A 20,604-nucleotide genomic window follows, 5' to 3' on the forward strand; every position below is an offset into this window, starting at 1 on the left:
GGAGGAAGAGATATCCCATGTGCCAGTGGGGGAGGGGCAGAGAGAGAGGGAGAGAGAGAATCCCAAGCAGGCTCCACACTGCCCGCACAGAGCTCAATGCAGGGCTTGGTCTCATAAACCGTGAGATCATGACCTGAACCAAACTCCAGAGTCGGAGGCTTAACCGACCGAGCCACCCAGGTACCCCGCAAATGTTTTTTAATTTTGATGAGGTCTAACTTATTGAATTATTTTCTTTCATGAATTGTGCTTTCGGTGCATTGACATTAACATTTATATCAGCCTGATCAGGATAATTCTCCTTGCCTCTGCCCCTGCCCACTACAGTCTCCTCAACCCAGCCGACAGAGTGATTCTTTAATACTAGAACCAGATAGATCACGTTGCTCCTCTTAGAAACATCAGATGGCTGCCCGTCTCATTCTGGAGGGAAGCCAAGTCCTCTGATGACTTACGACGTTCCCCTGCCCCCAGTCCTGTGTAAGTGCTCTCCCAGCTCACTGCTCCAGTTCCCCCATTCTCCCAAGTGTTGATGGCTTGCTCCTTTACCCGCTTCAGGGCCTTGCTGACATATGGCCTCCCCAGTGAGGACTTCTCTGCCCACCACGACGTGCTTTATTTGCTTATTTTTCTTTCCGCTTTCCCTGTTAGAATGTCCGCTCCATGAGGGCAGGGATCTGTGTTTTGTTCACCACTATCCCGAGCACTTAGGACAGCCCCAGCTCTTTGTGCTACATATTTGTTGAGTGAATGAATGACATCCCCTAATTTCATCCTCCCAATGAACTTTGGAAAAAGGCATTATTACTGTCCCCACTGTAGAGCTCAGGGAATTGGGATGCAGAGTCTCAGCAACTTGAACACCAGACCTGAGGCTATTTGTTGAATAAACGAATGAGTGATGAACGAAATGAGTGAACAAACAGGAAGGACTGTTTGTATGGTAATAAATAATGCTTTCGGTTTTCACCTCTGGGTCAGCCACATTCCAACCCTTGCCTGTGGGCACTACCTACTCAACTTAAACATCTCTCTCTGGAGCTTCGAGAGGCTCTGGGCAAAGAGCCTGACACTAGCTGCTCGGAAAAGTAAGCCATGATCCGCAAGCAACAGGAATGCTTTGCCTGACCCGAGCTCAGCCTGGCCCGCTGGGGGTTGGGTGGGGTTCTGCAGTCAGGTTAGTCCATGTAAATGAGAAGAGAATTCAGCCTTGCGGGCAAGGTCAATTGGAAAGACCAGGGCCTTCTAGCCTATGAAACATAGAAATACAAATATAAAAATGCTTAGAGGCAGACACGCACATACCCATGAATACACTCTGGATTCCTCTGTTTAATAAAAACGTACTTTTTCTTTGTCGCCCTGACTTACTTTCCTGCTCAGCAGAGGACGGCTCAGCATTAGAGGCAAAGGCACAGAGGGCCTTGGTGAACAGCGACGCCAGGCGACCCGTGGGTCACTTCTGCATCACATTTGGTCCTTTATTTGTTTCCACCAGCTGTTGTATTTGGGTTTTGTTTTGATCTCAGGCTCTAAAATGTCTTCATCTCAAGGCCAAATCCCATCCATTCTTCAAGACTTGACTCAATGGGGCGCCTGGGTGACTCAGCCGGTTAGGTGTCTGACTTCGACTCAGGTCATGATCTCGTGGTTCATGAGTTCAAGCCCCGCATTGGTCTCTCTGCTGTCCCCATAGAGCCTACTTCCAATCTCTGTCTTTCTCTCGCTCTGTCCCTACACCGTTCCCTCTCTCTCAAAACTAAAAAAACAACAAAACAAAGAACACTCGGCTCAAATTCTACCCATTTGTGCATTCTTTTATTTACAGATTAAAAATTTTTTAATGTTTATTTATTTTCGAGAGAGAGAGAGGGGAGAGAGAAACAGAGCATGAGCGGGGGAGGGGCAGAGAGACAGGGAGACACAGAATCCGAAGCAGGATCCAGGCTCTGAGCTGTCAGCACAGAACCTGAGGCGGGGCTCGAACCCACAAGCCATGAGATCATCACCTGAGCTGAAGTCAGACGCTTAACCCAGGCACCCCCCAGGCATTCTTGATTCTTCTTTCATAGCCCACATTCAATCCTACTGACCTTAGTTTCAAAATGATATCCCCCTTCCCCCTCTTCTTCCCTCTCCTGTCATTACCATCCTACATCACCATCACCATTTACCTGCACGCACCACGGTAACTGTTGCCCCTTCCAATCTGTTCTCCAAATGGCAGCCAGAGAGATCTTTCCAAAAAGCAAGCCTGGGGGCGTCTGCGTGGCTCAGTCGGTTGAGGGTTGAGCGTAGGACTTCAGTTCAGATCATGATTTCATGGCTTGTGAATTGGCATGTCTCCTCTCTCTGCCTCATCCCAGCTCGGGCTCTGTGTCTCTCTCTCAAAATAAATAAACATTAAAAAAATTATTTTAATAAAAAATAAAATAAAATAAAAAAGACAAAAAGCAAGCCTGAATTCACCACTCTACTAAAAATCCTTTAAATATTCCCAAGTTCCCTACCTTGGCCTACCAGGCCTTCAGTGATCTAGCCCCTGCCCACTCTCTCCCCAGCCCTGCACCACTCTCTGGTGCTCTCTGGGCTCCAGCCATGTTGGCCTTTGTCCTGTTTTTCTAAAATACTCCTTGAAGGAGCTACGTTCCCTCCCTCCTCAGGGTCTTTCCTAAAGTCCACTTCCTTCCAGAAGCCTTTCTGAATCCTAGTCCTGTGCTGCTTCCTTTTTATTTGGTACTTTGCCCACAGAGCATCCAGGAGAGTTTGTAATTATGTACGTGAGATTTCTGTGATTGATGTCTGTTTCCCACCAAATGAGGCTTCTCAGGGGAGGGACTTTGTTTTGCCACCATCGAATCCCATCACTTTGTACAAAGCCTGGTTCATAGCAAGTGCTCGGTTAACACTCCTGGAATATTATTTGTGGGAAGAATGGATAAACGAAGCCTCATGGATTGTAATTTGTACAGTAGTTTAAGCATTCAGGCTCTGGGGTCACACACATCCGGGTTTATATCTAGGTTCTGCTCCTTTCCTGTGTGCCTTAGAGTGACTTGCTTGACCTCTCTGAATCTTAGTCTTCTGCGAAAGGAGATAATAATACAACCAACGGTCCAGGGCTGTTGGGGGAATTAAATTTTAACAACACAGGTAGAGTGCTTGTTAATTTAAGTGGTTGGTAACTAGCAGGTAATATTACAGCACTTGATAAGTGTGTACCATGGGGCTCCCGGGTGGCTCAGTAGGTTAAACATCTGACTCCGGGCACTCAGGTCATGATCTCACTGTTCGTGAGTTCGAGCCCTGCATCTGGCCCTGCGCTGACGGTGCAGAGCCTGCTTGGGATTCTCTCTCCCTTTGTCTCTCAAAATAAATAAATAAACTTAAAAAAAAAAAAAAAGTGTGTGGCGGCACCTGGGTGGCTCAGTCGGTTGAGTGTCCGATTTTGGCTTGGGTCATGATCTATCGGTTCATGAGTTGGAACCGGCATCAGGATCTCTGCCATCAGCCTGTCAGCGCAGAGCCCGCTTCAGATCCTCTGTCCCCTCTCCCTGCCTTGCCACCGCTTGCGCTCTCCCCAAAATAAACGTTAAAAAAAAAAAAAAGAAAGAAAATGTATGCCATGTTTGTTGGATTTAAATCTTCAGGACCACGCAGAAGCTCAGACAGGAGTAACTGCAGAGACTGCTCTGAGATGAGGCTGGAAAAGACCATCCCTGGAAAGGGGTTTGGGACACAAGGTGGTTGAGGAGCACCCTAGTTCCGGGGCCAAAAACCTCTCTGCCGGTCGAAGTCCAGTTCAGGTCCCGGGTGACCCCTATTTACTTATTTATTTGTTTGTTTATGAAAAAAACTACTGTTGCTGGGCACATCTCCATTTCAGCCATTCCTACCATTAGTGTGGGGGAGGGGAGAAAAGCAGCTCATCAGGGAGAAGGTTGAGTCTGGCGTGGTGGATGCAGGTCCTTTCTTAGCTGAGGTGGCTGAAGGGTGGGAAGTCCCTCTAGGAGCTGACTAGGGGGTGCGCTCCTGATGGGAGCAGAAGGAAGGGCTGGGAGGGGAGATACTGAGGACTGAGTACTCTGGCAGCCCCAGCCAGAGTTCCTCCTGCCCAGATTTACTTCTTGCCTCAGGGCCAGCGCAAACACCTTCCCCTTCATCCATTTAGCCAACATTGATTGAGTCCCTACTCTGGGCCAGACTGAGTAAGCTAGGAGGCAAGTGAGACACGGTCCTTGCCTTTGAGAAGTTCACAGTCCACTGGAGGAGACAGATGAATCAGGCCATAATTATAATGTCAATTTGCATCTCTTTTCTGCGCGGCAGCCTGGATAATTTCTTTGGTATTTTTTCCTATTTTAGTTTGTGAACAGCTGAAGAAGCAAGGGTAATAATTTCAGCACAGCGCTATGGTTACTGGACTAACAACACAGCTGGATGTGAGGCCGTTCTAGTTGGGGGTGGAGAAGGAAGGGGCTAAGATTGGGATTTCCTAGAGGAAATTTCCTTGGTCTTGGATGAGGTGTGCCCAGAAGGGTGTCCAGGCATGTTTCACCACGGCATGGTGCGTTCTACAATTGACACATTCTTATGAAAACAGTGCGTGTCAGAGGTAGAAAAACTAGCAAATGCAGTTAACATAGGGAGCATCACTACCCAGAAAATCACTACTAACATTTTGATGTATATCCTTGCCTGGGCTTCTTGAATTTTTTTTTTTTTTTTTTTTTTTTACATTTACTTATTTTTGAGAGACAAAGCATGAGCAGGGAAGGGGTAGACACACAGAATCTGAAACAGGCTCCAGGCTCTGAGATGTCAGCACAGAGCCCGAGACGGGGCTCCAACCCATGAACCTCGCCATCATGACCCCAGCCGAAGTTGGACGCTTAACCGACTGAGCCAACCAGGTGCCCCATGGGCTTCTCGAATCTTAATGCTCATACAAATACCCTAAGGAGCTGTCAGAATAAAAATTGTTTCAGTAGGTCTGCGGTGGGACCTAAGAGTGTTTCTAAAATGTCCCCAGGTGATACAGATAGTCTCCAAATTCACTTGAGCAAGACTGAAGTCTATGTAGGTGTTTGTGCGGGTGTGGGTGTGTGTATTTTGGGTTTTTTCCAACTTTTTAGCATTAGTAATGAGGCGGTGTTGAATCTTTGTCCATAAATTTTTAAAATATTTGTCCAATTGTTTCCTTTGTATAAATTCCTAAATATCTATCTCTAGGTCACAGATAAAGCATGTTTTAAGGCTTTTGATAGATACTGCAAACATTCCTCCAGAAAGGTAGAACCAGCTTATATCCCCATTAACAATTATGAGCATGCACTTCCCCATCTTAACACACGATTTTTGCCAATTTGATAGTCAAACTTAACAGTACCTCATTGTTGTTTCAATTTGCATTTCTTTTTCTTTTTTTGATTTGCGTTTCTTTGATAGTGAGGCTGAGTATCTTCCACATTTTTATTGGAATTTGTGTATCCTATTTTGTAAATTGCCTATTTGTGTCCATGCACAGCTTTCAATTAGGGTATGTGCTTTCTTTTCTTAATGTTTATTTATTTTGAAAGAGAGGGAGACAGAAAATCCCAAGCAGGCTCCACGCTCAGTGTGGACACCTCCACGGGGCTCGATCTCATGACCGACCTGAGATCATGACCTGAGCCAAATCAAGAGTTGGATGCTTAACTCACTGAACCACCCAGGTGCCCCTAGGGTGTTTACTTTTGTTCTTATTGATTTGAAAGAAGTTTTGGACTTAACCCTTTCATTGTTACAAACCGTCCGGCATGATGTACTTAAGAAATGGCAAGTCTTTATTTATTTTTTTTTTTCAACGTTTTTTATTTATTTTTGGGACAGAGAGAGACAGAGCATGAACGGGGGAGGGGCAGAGAGAGAGGGAGACACAGAATCGGAAACAGGCTCCAGGCTCCGAGCCATCAGCCCAGAGCCTGACGCGGGGCTCGAACTCACGGACCGCGAGATCGTGACCTGGCTGAAGTCGGACGCTTAACCGACTGCGTCACCCAGGCGCCCCAAGAAATGGCAAGTCTTTAGATCAGCCTGGGGTAAACGGCTTAAGGGGAGATGAGTCACGCGTGGAAGAAGAGGATGGTGGTCTAAAGTGCCAGGTTGTCAACACTGGGAATGTTGAGAACCTGTGACATCTTTCAGCCACGTTATAGCACTTGTTCTAGAAACTGGAATGCGCACGGACACCGGGGTTTCTTCCTCGTCAGTGGTGCTGGATGTGCACAGCTTACTTTTGATCCCAGATTCTAGGTTTCATTGAGACCTCAACCAGCTTTTTCTCTGTTTTATGTTAACACATATTCTTCATACACATTGTTGTCAATTTTATTCATTGAGGTACAATAAGATCTGCAACCAACATTGAGGGATGGGAATTTTCCAAAAAAAATCTAGAGTCCAGTTGGAAGAAAAACGGGAATAGCACTACTTTTTTTTTTTTTTTATGTTTATTTATTTTTGAAGGAGACAGAGAGAGCATGGGTGGGGGAAGAGCAGAGAGAGGGAGACACAGAATCCGAAGCAGGCTCCAGGCTCTGAGCTGTCAGCACAGAGTCCAATGGGGGCTGGAATCACGAGCCGTGAGATCACGACCTGAGCTGAAGTTGGACACTTAACCGACTGAGCCACCCAGGTGCCCCAACCATGTGACCGTGATTTCGGCTCAGGTCATGATCTCACGGTTTGTTAGTTTGAGCCCCACATCAGGCTCTGCTTGGGCTTCTCTCTCTCCCCTCTCTGTACCTACCCTGCTTGCTCTCACTTTCAATCTAAATAAACTTAAAAAAAAAAAAAAAAAAAAAGAGTTGCACATTCTACTGACTGAGCCAGCCAGGTGCCTCCACCCCCAAAGTATTATTATTATTATTATTAAATTTGTTTTCAGAGAGCGAGCGAGAGACAGAGCAAGAATGGGGGAAGGGCAGAGAGAGACAGAGAGAGACAGAACCCTGATGTGGGGCTCGAACTCATGAACCATGAGATCAAGACCTGAGCTGAAATCAAGAGTCAGATGCTTAACTGACTGAGCCACCCAGGCACCTCCAAAGTATTTTTAAAAGTAAGAATTCCAAAAAATAGTAGGCAGATGGTATCAGACTGATGGAGAAGTCAGAACTTAGAAAACCACATTTTCTTAAAACAAACAAAAAACAAATCCACGTTCTTCTTAAAATCAAGATATTTGAGTCAAAGGTTGTTCTTCCCAAGGGAAGCTTGGACAGGTTTTGAGTTCAGAGTCTACAAATAAAAAATCAACGTGATGAACAGGGCAAATATCAGAGTAATTTGGTACAGAAACCTATTTGCAGAGCCTCAACAGTGGCCAGTACAACCCCTCCTCCTTTAACAAGCGGTTAATACAAAACTAGGAAAAATGTCTTCAGGTTTCCGGGGAAAACAATTTTTTTCTTTATAAAGAAGTCCATGCCAGGCAAAGTTAAAACTTGCAAGTGGGCGTAAAAGATATTTTCAGATATACAAGCATCAGAGAGGTTCTAATCCTGTGTGAAAAAACTCTCACGAGGGAATACTCACCAAAGAAAAAGACGAGCAGGCTGTACAAGAAACAACAGCAGCTGAGAGCGAGCCCCAAAGTGAAGGAGGTAAAGAAGAAATTAGGAAAAAATCTTATTTGAAATTGGTGCTGGAAAGATGTTTCATAAACATACAACTGAAGTGCTGTTTATCGGTTTTCAATTTCTGGAACGAAGACTTAACTGTACTAATAGGACAGGAACTATTGCAAACCACGACAACGTGAAATACAGAAAATAGTTGGGAGGAGGGAGGAGGGGGAATCTAGGGAAGTGAGCTAATGTCCTCATTCTTCTTGGAGGGCAATCAGTAGGTACTGCCTAAAGCCTTAAGTCAAGTCAGAGATGTTTAAGGGTGTCTGAAGTCATGAGGGAGTTCCAGAAACATGAAAAGTAATAATATATCTAAGGAAAGCAGGAGGTACAGGTGGGAGGTCACATAAACTGATTAAACCCCACACCTGGGTCACCAGGTATTGTCTATTAAAAGTGCAACCCGTTGTTTGAAGCTGCGATGCTTCCAGCCTGGAAAAAACTACAACCGGAAGCTTCAGGAATGAAACTAGGGCTGGGGAGAGGAGTGAGGAAGGCTGATCCCTTGTTTTGTACCTTCAAGACTTACGTAATTATTTTTTTAAGTTTATTTATTTATTTTGAGAGAGAGAGAGAGAGAGAGAGAGCGCGCATGCACCTGCACGCAGGTGGCAGAGAGAGGGAGGGAGAGACCATCCCAGGCAGACTCTGCAAGAACAGTGTGGAGCCTGACGCGGGGCTTGAACCCACGAACCAAACTGCGAGATCATGACCTGAGCCAAAGTCGGACGTGTAACTGAGCCACCCGGGTGCCCCTAGAGTTAATTATTTTTATCTATAATGTGCATTCATTTTTCTCTTTAGTAAAAAAAGTTGTATTGATAACCATTTAACAAAATTATGGGACATCTGTAGCAGTAGAGTGTGTAGCAGTTTAAATGAGATACTGGAGCTCTTCCTGCCCACAGGTCCTGTCCCTGTGCTTTGTTTAATAAAAACACCGTTTGGGGCACCTGGGTGGCTCAGTCGGTTGAGCGTCCGACTTCAGCTCGGGTCACGATCTCACGGTCTGTGAGTTCGAGCCCCACGTCGGGCTCTGGGCTGACAGCTCAGAGCCTGGAGCCTGCTTCCGGTTCTGTGTCTCCCTCTCTCTCTGCCCCTCCCCCGTTCATGCTCTGTCTCTCTCTGTCTCAAAAATAAATAAATGTTAAAAAAAAAAATAAAAACACCGTTTTGCCCGGGGGGGGGGGGGGGGGGAGATGAGGTACTGATATGGAAAGAGGTCCACAATATATTTAAATGAAAAGGGCAATTTACAGAAAGATATGACTAGGATTCTAGTTGCATAAAAAAATAAAGTTTATATACATGTTCGTATATTCATAGAAAATGCCCAGCAGGATATAGACTAAATTGTCCAGTGATTTTGAGGGCAGGGAAAGAATGGGGACTTTAACATTTTCCACTTCTATCCTATTTGAAATACTTTTTATTTTCTTCTTTAAAAAATTTTTTTTTAATGTTTATTTTTGAGAGAGAGAGAGAGACAGAGACAGAGACAGAGTGTGAGCAGGGGAGGGTCAGAGAGAGAGGGAGACACAGAATCTGAAGCGGGTTCTGTGCTGCCAGCTCAGAGCCTGACGTGGGGCTCAAACTCACAAACAATGAGATCAGACCTGAGCCGAAGTCAGACGCTTAACCCACTGAGCCACCCAGGCGCCCCTATTTTATTCTTTATTTGAGAGAGAGAGTGAGAGCGCAAGGGGGAGAGGGGCAGAGGGGGAGAAAGAGAACCTTAAGCAGATTCCACACAGTGTGGTAGAGCCTGATGTGGGGCTCGATCCCACGACCCGAACCAACTGACTGAGCCACCCAGGCGCCCCAACTTTTGTTTTTAAAAACAAAGAAGTATTCATTGTATAAGTTTGTCTTTTAAAAAAATTAAAGCAATATTCTTTACAAAAAATTTGAAAAATTATGAAGAAAATCACCCAACCTTACAACTCTTGGAGTATTTCCTTCCAGATACTTTTTCCTCAATGCACCTGTGTTCCCAGCTGTAAGCAGGTGGCAGTGTGGAAAGTGCCCTGGAGTCAGGCAGACCCGGGAGTGCGGTCAACTCCACCACATTCCAGTTGGGATCCTCGAGTAGGCTATTCAGCACTTAGGTCCGGGATGGGTGGGGGAGAGGGGAAAATGGGTGATGGGCATTGAGGAGGGCACTTGTTGGGATGAGCACTAGGTGTGGTACGTAAGCGATGAATCAAGGGAACCTACCCCCGAAACCAAGAGCACACTGTATACACTGTATGTTAGCTAACTTAACAATACATTACATATAAACCCCTCCCCCCGCAAAAAACCCCGAAAAAACCAAAGAAACTGAACTTAGGTTCAGACTTCCCGATCTCAACGAATGACAACTTCATCCTTCCATTTATTCAAGCCAAGACTGTGGGGTCAACCTTGACTCTTTATCTGACCCATAAGCAAATCCTCTTAGTGCCCACTCCAAGATAAAAGCAGTATCTTGTCACTTCTCACCACCCCTGGGTTTCTGCAAGGTTCCCCCTGACGGCCTAGGAGCTGGTTCCCATTTCCTCTCTTTTACGAGATTTTTTTTTTTTAATGTTTGCTTTTGACAGAGAGAGTGCAAGTGAGGGAGGGGCAGAGAGAGAGGGAGACACAGAATCTGAAGCAGGCTCCAGGCTCTGAGCTGTCAGCACAGAGCCCGACTCGGGGCTTGAACCCACAAACGTGAGATCATGACCTGAGCAGAAGCTGGACTCAGCCACCCAGGTGCCCCCCCCCCCCCCCATTTCCTTTCTAACCTCATCTCCCACTACTCTCTCACCCCTGGCTCAGGGTGTAATGGCCACACCAGCCTCCACAATCAGGCACATTCCTGCCCAGGGCATTTGCTTTAGCTGCTTTCTGCCAGGTGCTCATGCGTTGTTGGGGCAAAATCCCTCATCAGCTTTGTCTTCCTTCACATCCCATGTTTTCAATGAAGGTTCCTCTGACCACACTTCCCCATCAGGAGCCTGATCCCTCCTATTTTAACCACCCCCCCCCCCGCCCGGCCACCATGGCACTTATCAGTGACAAGTTACATATACATTTGCTTATTATTTTTCATATGCACCATGTTTCCTCCTATGAGTATAAACACTACAAGGGCAGAAGTCTCTGTTTAGGTCACAGGTGTGACTAGCACACAGCCAATGCTCATAAAGTTATGTGTTGAGTGAGTGGACGAGATCTAATTTTCTCACCTACAAAATGGGCCTCATAGGACCCCCACCCTGTACGGCTTTTTGAGGATTACGTGAGAAAAAATTCAAATTCCCTTTGTACAGCAGGGTCACCTAATCTCATGGAGGACATTAAGGGCAGATTCTGAAGGAAATATTTCAGTGGAGACCTAATGAGCAGGATTAGGCTCATGGGGGAGAACGTTCCAGAATAGCTTGAGAGAAGGTATGGAGCAGAAAGGCAGAATGGTGAGACAGGCACAAAGCTGACAGAGCAGACCGTGTGATGGCTGGAGAGCAGGGGGTGACGGGCAAGGAGGAAAGAGGAGGCCACAGAGGCTGGGTCCTGCAGCCTTGGAGACGACCGTGAGGGTTTGGCAGGGTCTGGTCTGGACAGTGACATAGTCACGGCTGCCCACAGGAAGAACCACTCTGGCCGCTGTGCTGAGAATGGGTTGGTGGGGGCAGGCAGACCTGGGTAGGTGGAGTGCCACCCACTCCAGGGGGGGGCAAGACAGGGGAGGGGAGGCTGATGTGGGGTGATGGCAGACACCCCGGAGCAGACACAATCAGGTGTGGGTCCCAGCTCTGGCGCCTCCTTGCCATGTGGTCTTTGACAAATAAATCCACGGAAGCCTCAGTCTTCTCTGTGAGGCCAAGAGAAGAGGGTCTGCTCAGCTGGCTTGTTCTGAGGTTTAGTGATCACGTCCTAAAGTATTCTCTGTGCAGAGTCTGTCCCACAGTCCTCGCACTCTCGTTCAAGTGACGATCTGAGATTTGTCCCTCACTCAAAGATGTTTAATGGCCCATTCTTTTCGTTAGGAATTAATTACTCAAACTTAATAGCATCGACTGTAATGCAATGATGGTATCATTTTTCTAAACAAGTAGAAATACGCTAGGCACTGACATAGGTGCTGGGGAGCCAAAAGCCCTAATCCCAAGCCTCGGTCACTCCCAGCCTCCAAGGAGACAGCTGCCAACACTGGATGGCAGTGAGGCCCGAGGTGGAGGCGGCACGGTCACCTGCCAGGGACCACGTCCCTTCCACAATCAAATCAAGCCTCGCGCTGTGCCATCTGGCTGTTTCCAGCCTACCTCTCTCACCGCGTCCCGCCTGCCCCAGTCAAGCTGCGCGCCTTGGGTTTCTCTTTTTTGTTGGTTTCATGTTTCCAAGCCTTTGTACAAGTTGCTCTCTTCATTGGAAATGCCTTTCCCACTTTTTTTTTGGTAACCACTGCTTGCCCTATGGGACACTCAGAATCCAGCCGACGTCACCTTCAGAAAGCCTTCGTTGACCCCAGCTCAGGGTTAGGTGCTGCCTTAGTGTGGGGCTGGTCACGGCACTAACAGTCCGGTCACTGCTGACTTCTCTTTCCCATTTGTTCTGGGTCTTGCTCTTCTCTGTGCCACGGGAAGTTCCGCGGCCTGACTACTCGGTGGGTCTGGTCTGATCACTGGTGGAGAGGCTGCAAGGCTCAACAAGCAGATGTTGCTGGCGGTCGAATGGCCACACTGTGTCCAGTATCCCCATTGCAAGGATTACAAGGGTCTTCATTAATCAATTTCCTTATCGTCCCAGCTTCCACTGGCACATGCCATCTCTCTCCTTACAGCAGGGGAGGGGGAGAGGAAAGGGGAGGGGAGGCCCAGGGTCCCCAACATGATGGCCCAGAACATCCTGAGGGTGAGGAGAGGCAAAGGGTCTGCTGTCTGCCTGGGGTGCTGGGTCCCCTGTGGGGTGCCCTTGACACACACTGGCATCTGGTTTTCAGGGTTTGTAATGTTCCTTTCTGAAAGTGGGCAGCCACGCTGGGAGCCCGACTGCCGCAAATACTCAGGACAGCTCACTGTCTCCTTAGGAGCAGGAAATCTCCAGAATGTACCCCTAGGTATTGAACTCACAGAGCCCACTCTTCGGTTCCAGAAAGAGCTGAGACGGAGGCCCGGTTTGTAAGAAATCTGATTATTCAAATTTATTACCATCAAGAATTATGCAATGATGCTGTAGTTTTCTTAACAAATAGAAAACAGACTGTGTACAACAGTGGACTCTACAGCACTAGCATCCACAAGGTAAAAATGAATGTTTCATCCAACATTACCAACCCTGGATTGTTGATCTTGACTGAGCCTAGCTAGATCTGGGGACATGTGCTCCACATCCCTCAGCTAAAACAGCTATGCACCCTTCCCCGCCCCCACTTACCTACCTAGATAGTGCTGCCCAGAGGAAGAGGCCCTCTCCCTGCCCCTCAGCAAGCCAAGATAATAAGGATCGAGTATAGTACCATTGAGAGAAGTCCAGTAGTCTTGCCACATTGGTTTAGGAGGGCATCTTGAAGGAGTGGAAAAGAGCGATTCTCAGGGGCTTTGAAAACAGCTGCAAACCAGGGAGAGAAATCATCTGGCCCTGCTCTGAGGACAGACATGTGCTACCAGGCCCACTGGCCTGGACCTGAAGGGCCAGCTGTGCCCCTGCTCGGCCCTGAGGTGTGCGGGGCGTGGTACACACCCTGACCTGTGTCAGTCACCTTGGCCCCATGGCCAGATCCACAGCTTACCAACACCACGCCGTACCCGCAATGCTGGGGACAAAAGCAAGGCTCTGTGGGCCCAGAGGTCAGTCTGGCAGCTCCCCTGGGAAGCCCAGGAACACAGAGCTGCCTCCCCTCTTGGGGTTTTGAAGCAGAGGCCAGGCGGATGACTCTGTGTTTTTCTTGGTGGGTTTTTTTTTTTGTTTGTTTGTTTTTTGGATTTTTTTTTTTTTTTTTTTTCTTTGTGTTTTTTTTTAACCTTTGCAAACACGATGGTGATGAGGAACGCCTTGCCAGGCTCCCCGAGACACGTCTGTGGTTCTGGGCTGTGAATGTTACACACACACACGGGAATAGACAACTGGGGATGAGTGTTTCCTATCTCCTCCCCGCCCACCACTGTCTGTGGGGCCTAAAATAAGGCTCTGAAGGAAAAACAAAACAAAACTCAAAAAAAGAATTGTGTTTCCCTGCATTTGGCTGAAACAGGATCTTGTCTGAACGGCCGGAAGAGCAGCTGGACTGGTGATGCCTCCCAGGCCCACGGCTGGGCCCGCACTTAGGCCGGTGGCCCCAGCTCCACGCAGAGGAAGGCATGTTCTGTCCTTCAGCAGCAAGACTCATACAGAAAGAAGATCCAAAACGAACTCAAAAAAGAAAACAAACTGAACCCCAACCCCCACAGCGGCCCATTCTGCAGTTAAGGATTTGCAAAAGGAAAATCAGAGGGAAGAGGCTAGAATCCCTCAGTCTACCCCACTTAACGTATAAAAAAGGAGACTTTGTCTCCATCCCCACCCCATGAAAAGAAGCATGAGAAACGCGGCGGCAGCGGAACAGAGAGCTCGAAGCAGGCTCCGGGCGGGCCTAGTGGACAGAGACGGGCCACGGCACCTGCCTGCCGGCCCACCCACTCGCCCAGGGGTGGTCTGGGCTCTCCATTTGGTGTGGCAATGTTCCTGAAACGCTGTGACCCCAGTGGGCTGTGCTCTGCCAGCAACAGCATCCGTGCAGGAGGGCTAGACGATGGTCGGTATGGCTCAGAGGAGCTGAGTCCCCTCCGGAGCCCCAGGCAGGGGCAGCGGAGGAGAGGGGAGCGGTAGTTACGTTGCATAGTGGTCAAAGCTGCCAAGGTACTCCAGGGCCGCACGATAGCACAGCTGGTACTGGTCCTGCCGGAACAGGGGACTGGTATGAGTGGAGACTCCCGACACGCTGCCAAGGGCACTCACACTGTAGCTGGTGGGCCACAAGCAGGTGCTAGACACAGACATCTGCCCCAAGCCGTGTCCAGAGAGCCTGGAGGAGCCTCCGAAGGCTCATCTTTCTCCCCCGGTGCCCCATACTTACCTGCTCCCCCAGCCCCCACAGCCACCTCCATCAAGTTTATCTGCTCCTAGACTGTGCACTCCATAAGGACTCTGGTCCAACCCTCGCCGGAAACCCGGCACTCTGCTAGTGCTCAGTGCAGAGCTGCTGAATGAGAAGTGGGTTCCACTCATCCTACTCCGGCACCTCAGGCCGAGCAGGTAACGGTAAATGCTGGCGGCGTGTACACGTGAGGAGCCTGGCCTGTGCACCGGCCAGTGGGCCCGCCTACCTCCGTCTGCACCATGGCCGGGCGCTGTGTGCGTAGGGTCTTCACGGTCTGGAACATGTCGACCACGCCCTCATAGCGCATCCGCTCCAGGACGATGCTCAGAGTGATGAACACCCCAGTGCGGCCCACACCGGCACTGCTCAGGGACAGCACTGGATCAGGGATCCCGCCCACCAGGCCCACAGTCACCCCCCCTCCCCCAGCCCTCCACGGGGTCAGCCTGACCTGCAATGCACCGTGATGGGCCCGTCCTGCCCGAACTGCTCCTTGGTCTTGTGCACCTGCCCGATGAAGTCAATGAAGCCCTCACCCGTCTTGGGCACGCCCTGCTCGGGCCAGTCTGTGAACTGGAACTGCCGGATCGTCCTCGACTGCCCATCCTGGGAGAGGCGGGTAGGGAACAAGTACGTCGCTTGTTCCCCACGCTGCAGCCCCACCAGGCCAGGCGGGCAGGACAATGACACAGGGTGTGTACCCGTGAAATTATGATACCTGAAGCCACCCTGGGAAATGCATTCACACACACCTGCGCCCTCGCCTCAGACTCCTGCAGCCTGAGCCAGGGCGCCATGCAGGCAGCCACCACCCCACGTGTGCTCGGGAAATGTCGTAGACATGCTTTCACGCAAAGGTACACGCTCCCCTCTCCACACTTACCCGGGCATCCGTGACCTTGAACTCACGCAGGATATACTGGGGCATGTTGTACTCAGCCATTGGGTCAACAACAAAGTACTGGTAGCGAGCAGAGCGCTCTGCTGGCCAATACTGGTGGCATTTCTCCTGTGGACAAAGGACCCAGCCCCCATGATCAGGCAGGGAGGAGTCAGGGAGGAGAGCCCCGGGTTTCAGAGAACTCTGAGGTAGGGCACCTCAGGTGGTGAGGAAGGGGTCCGAGAGCCTGGGTGTGAAAGGAGGGAGGGGTGAAGACGTGGCCGGTGTGCTTCCAGGCATGGCAAGGGCCCTGGGGTGGGGGTAGGGTGGTGGGCTCACCCTGCCCATCTCCCGAAGCCTCGTCAGCATGACGATGATGGTGGAGTTGTGCTCCCATAACATGCGCCAGAAGTCCTCGGTGCTCTCTGCCAGAGGCCCCTGCGTGGCGATGTAGGCCTTCTGCTGTCTGCAGTGGACACAAGACCGGACATGCCGGAGGGGCTGCCGCCCCTCGAGTCTCCCTCAGACTGTCTCTAGTCCCTTGAAGCCCTGCCCAGATTGACTACCCCTCCTCCAGGAAGCCCACTCTGATCTTCTGGGCTGGCCCTACTCTGCTGGGCCTCCAGCTAGCCAGCTGCAGGCCTGCGCACCCGTGGGGCGTGGTGTGCAGTCACGGGCATGCTGACCTATAGCCATCCAAGAAGCTGGCATTGATGTAGTCAGAGCCTTCCACACCACGGATGGGCTGCAGACACACGCGGGTCAATTCATAGGGCATGATGTTCACCAGGCGGTTCTTGAACTTGTTGCAGGGGAGGTTGGCGCTAATGAAGCGGGATGTGTGGGCCTTGGAGCTGGCCAGCAACTAGACAGAGGAAGGGGCTGGTCAGGCCTGGCCTTCTGGGGAGATCATCCCCATGACCCAGTCCAGGCCCCCGCGCCCACCTTGAACTCGAGCTCCATAGCGGTCACACTCTCCCCGGGAGGCACTTGGCCCAGCTTCTGGATGTGGGCATACAGGCTGCGGGCAGGCACCTCCGTGTGTCCGCACGTGGCGGCTTCCAGCAGTGCCTCGTGGATGAACACATACTGGTCCTCTGTCTGCACCATATAGTTCCGCTGCGATCGCATGCATGTCACATGGCCATAGATGTCGACCGTCTTCTCATGCTTCATCCGCTCCAGCATGGCATCGATAACGATGAAGCAGCCCGTGCGGCCCACGCCCGCGCTGCAGGACACGGGCTCGGCTTGGGGCAGAGGTCCACCCCACCTCCCACCCCACCCCTCTGGTGGCACTCTACCCCCTCACCTGCAGTGCACCACCATGGGCCCTGCATCGAGTGGGTTGCAGGCCTTGACCCGCCGCAGGAAGGCCAGGATGGGGGTCGGGTACTCGGGAACCCCGTGGTCTGGCCAGGCCATGAATTGGAACTGACGCAGCTCCCGCTTCTCACTGGAGCCACTCTGGGGAGAAAAGTGGGGGCAGGTGATGTCACAGGGGGAGTATGCTGAGGCCAGACCTGCTGCTCTCACCGGACTCAGAAGCCATGCGGGGCGGAGTGAAGGAGCTCGAGGCGCTCTTTCCATTCATCCCACCCACAGCCTTGGCTGCCACGGGGCACTCGCACACCTCTAAGCCCCGGCTTCCAGCACTGAGTTCCCGCTCGCCCGTCCCCAGCACGCTTAGCTCACGCTGCTGTCCTAGTAGGGCCCGGGTGGGGGACGAGTACCAGGGCAGGGCCATACCTTGTGGAGTGCAAAGGTGCGTACGGTGTATGTGGCCAGCTCCACTGTGTCCAGCAGGGACACCTGAATGAGGCCGTAGGTCTCGGTGCCCCGGGCTGGCCAGTACTGGTCGCACTTCACCTACAGGGGGACAAGCGGGGCAGGTGCTAGGGTGCTCAGAGTTGCCCAAAGGCTCAGACTGGCAGGGGCCCCAGGGGCAAAGAAGGGTGGGAGGTCTAGCTTACTTGGCTGCAAGGCCCCCCCGCCCTGAACTCTCAGATCCATTGTGCCACCCTCTCACCAAACCGTATCAGGTTCTCGTGCTACAATGCCATCCCTACCCGAGCTGGGAGAATGAGGGCCGTAATTGAAAATTATTTATTCATGACCAGATCACACCAGGCACATTTTCTGCCAAATTTACCCATAAGGTTTATGCGCCATTTTCAAGCTCTGTAAATTTTACGTTCCAGTCAATGCTTTGCAGTGCAAAAGCAGATAACAGCAGCTCTTTGCACTAATTAACTTAGGAGATGTGTTAATGCCCCAGGAACACTCCAGCATCTGGGGAACATGTGAACATCTCGGGAACATGCTAGCAACTGGGGAACATATTAACATTCTTGGAAAATGACAGCATCTGGTACAACATGTTAATATCCTAGGAACCTGCTGGTGACTAGGGAACACGCCATACCCCAGGAATACCCAGCAGCTAGGGAACGTGGGAACACTCCGAGAAGACAACAGCACTTGGTGCGTTCCTTGAGGAACTTCAGACAGAGACAGAAAAAGGTGCCTGAAGTTACCTGGTGGCTGGGTGTTTCCCACCCCACCTCTTGGCAGGCCCCTGCACCGTCCTACCCGGGACTTCTCCTCCAGCCGTGTCATCATGACCACAGTGGCCGTGCGCTGTTCCCACACCATCCGCCAGAAATCGCCCATGGTCTCAGGCAGTGGGCCCTGTGTGGCAATGTAGGCATTCTGTTTGCGGTAGCCATCGATGTAGTTGGCGTTGATATAGTCACTCCCTGGGACACCTATGGGCACGAAGGGACATGGGAGAGCATTATCCCAGAGCCCCCTGTCCAGCCCACCATCCCCTGGTGCACCCCTGGGACTCACGGGCCTCTCGTACAGGATGGAATGTCACCCCAGCCAGCAAGGAGGAGAGCAAGGGGATGGGAGGGGGCACTGCCCTTGGCTCACCATCGATGGAGGTAAGGATGACCCGTGAGTGGTCGTAGGCGATGACATTTGCGTAGCGGTTCTTGGGCTTGTTCACCTCCAGGTTTGAATTCTCCCATGTGAACTGCTGTCCAGGGTCAATGGACTGTAGGAAGTGGAGGAGGCAGGTAGAGCAGGGTAAGAGCTGAGGTCTCCCTACTGCCCCCAAGACCCAGACTGCCAGGTGGTGGCCACATGCTGCTTTTGCTCCTAGGCCACAACCAGCTCCGTGCCTCCAGCTGTGGAGCTCAGAGGCTCCCACACCACCTGTCAGGTAGGTGATGAACAGAGGCCCTTCTGACCATGGCACCAAATCCCCTTGCCTGGTAGAGTGGTCGGGGTGGGGCAGAGGCAGAGGAATGTCCCTCGAGCCCTGCACCCAACTAATGAAATGAGTACAGACCAAGAGAGAGCAATGGTAGCCAGCCGTGCAGTCCCCGACATCGTTGGGGCCTCTGGGCACCTGCTGCACCACCCTGTCCAGCTCTCCTTCCTGCAGGCAGGGCACAGTGCTCCTCGGGGTTCACTCCCAGGCCTTTGCACTCTGAAACCTTGCGGGGGGCCCTCCTTTGCCCGTGGGATCTTGCACGCACAATCTGGAGCTGCCCACTACCCTGGCTGCAGCCTGGGCTCCCCGAGCTCCCAAGCTGAAGTGAGTGGCCAGCAGCCACCTGGGGGTCCCCCAGGCCCTGCCATCTCAACCCTTGCCAAGCGGAGCTCATCAGCTTCCCTCTATGCCCGGCTCTGCCACTGGAACACCATCTCGGTCAAAGGCACCTTCACCCCTTTACCCCCAAACCCTGGCCAGAACCCTCAAGCCATCCTCAAAAACCCCTCCGTGCCCGTCCCCTCAGTCACTGTGCCCTTGTGCCACCCCGCCCCCGTGGCTCTCTTCCACCTGCTGCCACTGGCCTCAGCCAGGCCACTGCAGCCTAGACTCGAGTATTTCCCTCTTTGCTTCTGCCCCACTCTGACTTACTCTGTCCTGGAGCCAGAAAAATCCTCAGAAAATGCAGATCTGATTATCCATTTCCTGCTCCAATGCCTTCCACGGCTCCAAATCCCCACAGATGATAATGACCGTAACAGCTGAGTCTCCGTGAGAACTCACCGTGTGCCTGGCACTGTTCTAAGCACTTTGCATGTATTCCCTCACGTAAGCCTCCTATGAAGCAGGCTCTATTATTATCCCCCTTTTACAGAAGGATACGATCCAAAGTTCCCAGCAGAGCCCACGATGCCCGCCATGTTTTGGCGCCAGCCTACTACTCTCCACACGACAGCAGGCACTGTTTCTTTGAGACATTCTTGCCCACCCCACCCCTCAGCCTGCCTCGGTGCCGTCAGCCTACTTTCTCTGCACATTCTGTCATATTTAATACTAGGGTATACTGTCATATTCAATGTTGACTATCTGTCTGAGCTTGTCTCCCCCACCGGTTGAGCTGCCTGAGGCATTTGTATCCATGTTCCCAGTATTCAGCACGGGTAAGCGCTCGACAGCGCGTGATGACTGACGGACTGACTGACCGACAAAGGTGACAGGGCTATGGGATTCGGGCTGAGGGAAAGCCCACAGTAGGCCTAGGCAGGCAGAGAAGGCTTCCTGGAGGAGGAGGGAAAGCTCACACTTGAGAAGTGGGCAGAAGGCGCGAGGGGGAACACCGTGAGCCTAGACAGTGAGATGCAGAGTCTCGAGGCAAGGAAGGGCTGGTGTGGGACACGGGACTGGATGAGTGTGGGCAGAGACTATGGAAGGCCCTCCTGGCCAGGTCAAGAACAGGGAGCATGATTCATCAATCTTGGTACCTTTGCAGCAGGGACTTATCGCAAAGCAGGCTGCAGTGGGTGCTCTACAGGTAGAGGCGGTATGCTCTCCTCGCAGCAGACACGTTCATCAATTTGCCTGCCAAGCTCAATTTCCTCTGTGGAAACCTGGCCCACAGCCCTCAGAAGGGGAATCCTGGGACCCCAGGGTACCACGCACAGCCGAG

General features: G+C 51.2%; 1 protein-coding gene across 17 annotated transcripts in view; it reads right to left on the minus strand.

Moving 5' to 3' along the window:
• Positions 1-12,814: 12,814 nt before the first annotated feature.
• Positions 12,815-20,604, minus strand: part of PTPRF (protein tyrosine phosphatase receptor type F) — an 88,480-nt gene continuing 80,690 nt past the window's right edge. For all 17 annotated transcript variants that reach the window (XM_058717720.1, XM_058717719.1, XM_058717736.1 and 14 more), the window contains 11 exons: positions 18,593-18,716; positions 18,248-18,423; positions 17,405-17,524; positions 16,968-17,122; positions 16,601-16,886; positions 16,342-16,520; positions 15,995-16,121; positions 15,659-15,784; positions 15,227-15,381; positions 15,002-15,137; positions 12,815-14,573 (listed from right to left, as the gene is read on the minus strand). In XM_058717720.1, the coding sequence (XP_058573703.1) occupies positions 14,505-14,573; positions 15,002-15,137; positions 15,227-15,381; positions 15,659-15,784; positions 15,995-16,121; positions 16,342-16,520; positions 16,601-16,886; positions 16,968-17,122; positions 17,405-17,524; positions 18,248-18,423; positions 18,593-18,716 (1,653 nt within the window). In that variant the 3' untranslated portion in view covers positions 12,815-14,504. The remainder of the gene's footprint in view (positions 14,574-15,001; positions 15,138-15,226; positions 15,382-15,658; positions 15,785-15,994; positions 16,122-16,341; positions 16,521-16,600; positions 16,887-16,967; positions 17,123-17,404; positions 17,525-18,247; positions 18,424-18,592; positions 18,717-20,604) is intronic.

The sequence above is a fragment of the Neofelis nebulosa genome, chromosome 2 (genome assembly GCF_028018385.1).
Source record: "Neofelis nebulosa isolate mNeoNeb1 chromosome 2, mNeoNeb1.pri, whole genome shotgun sequence".
NCBI classification, from domain to species: Eukaryota; Metazoa; Chordata; class Mammalia; order Carnivora; family Felidae; genus Neofelis; species Neofelis nebulosa.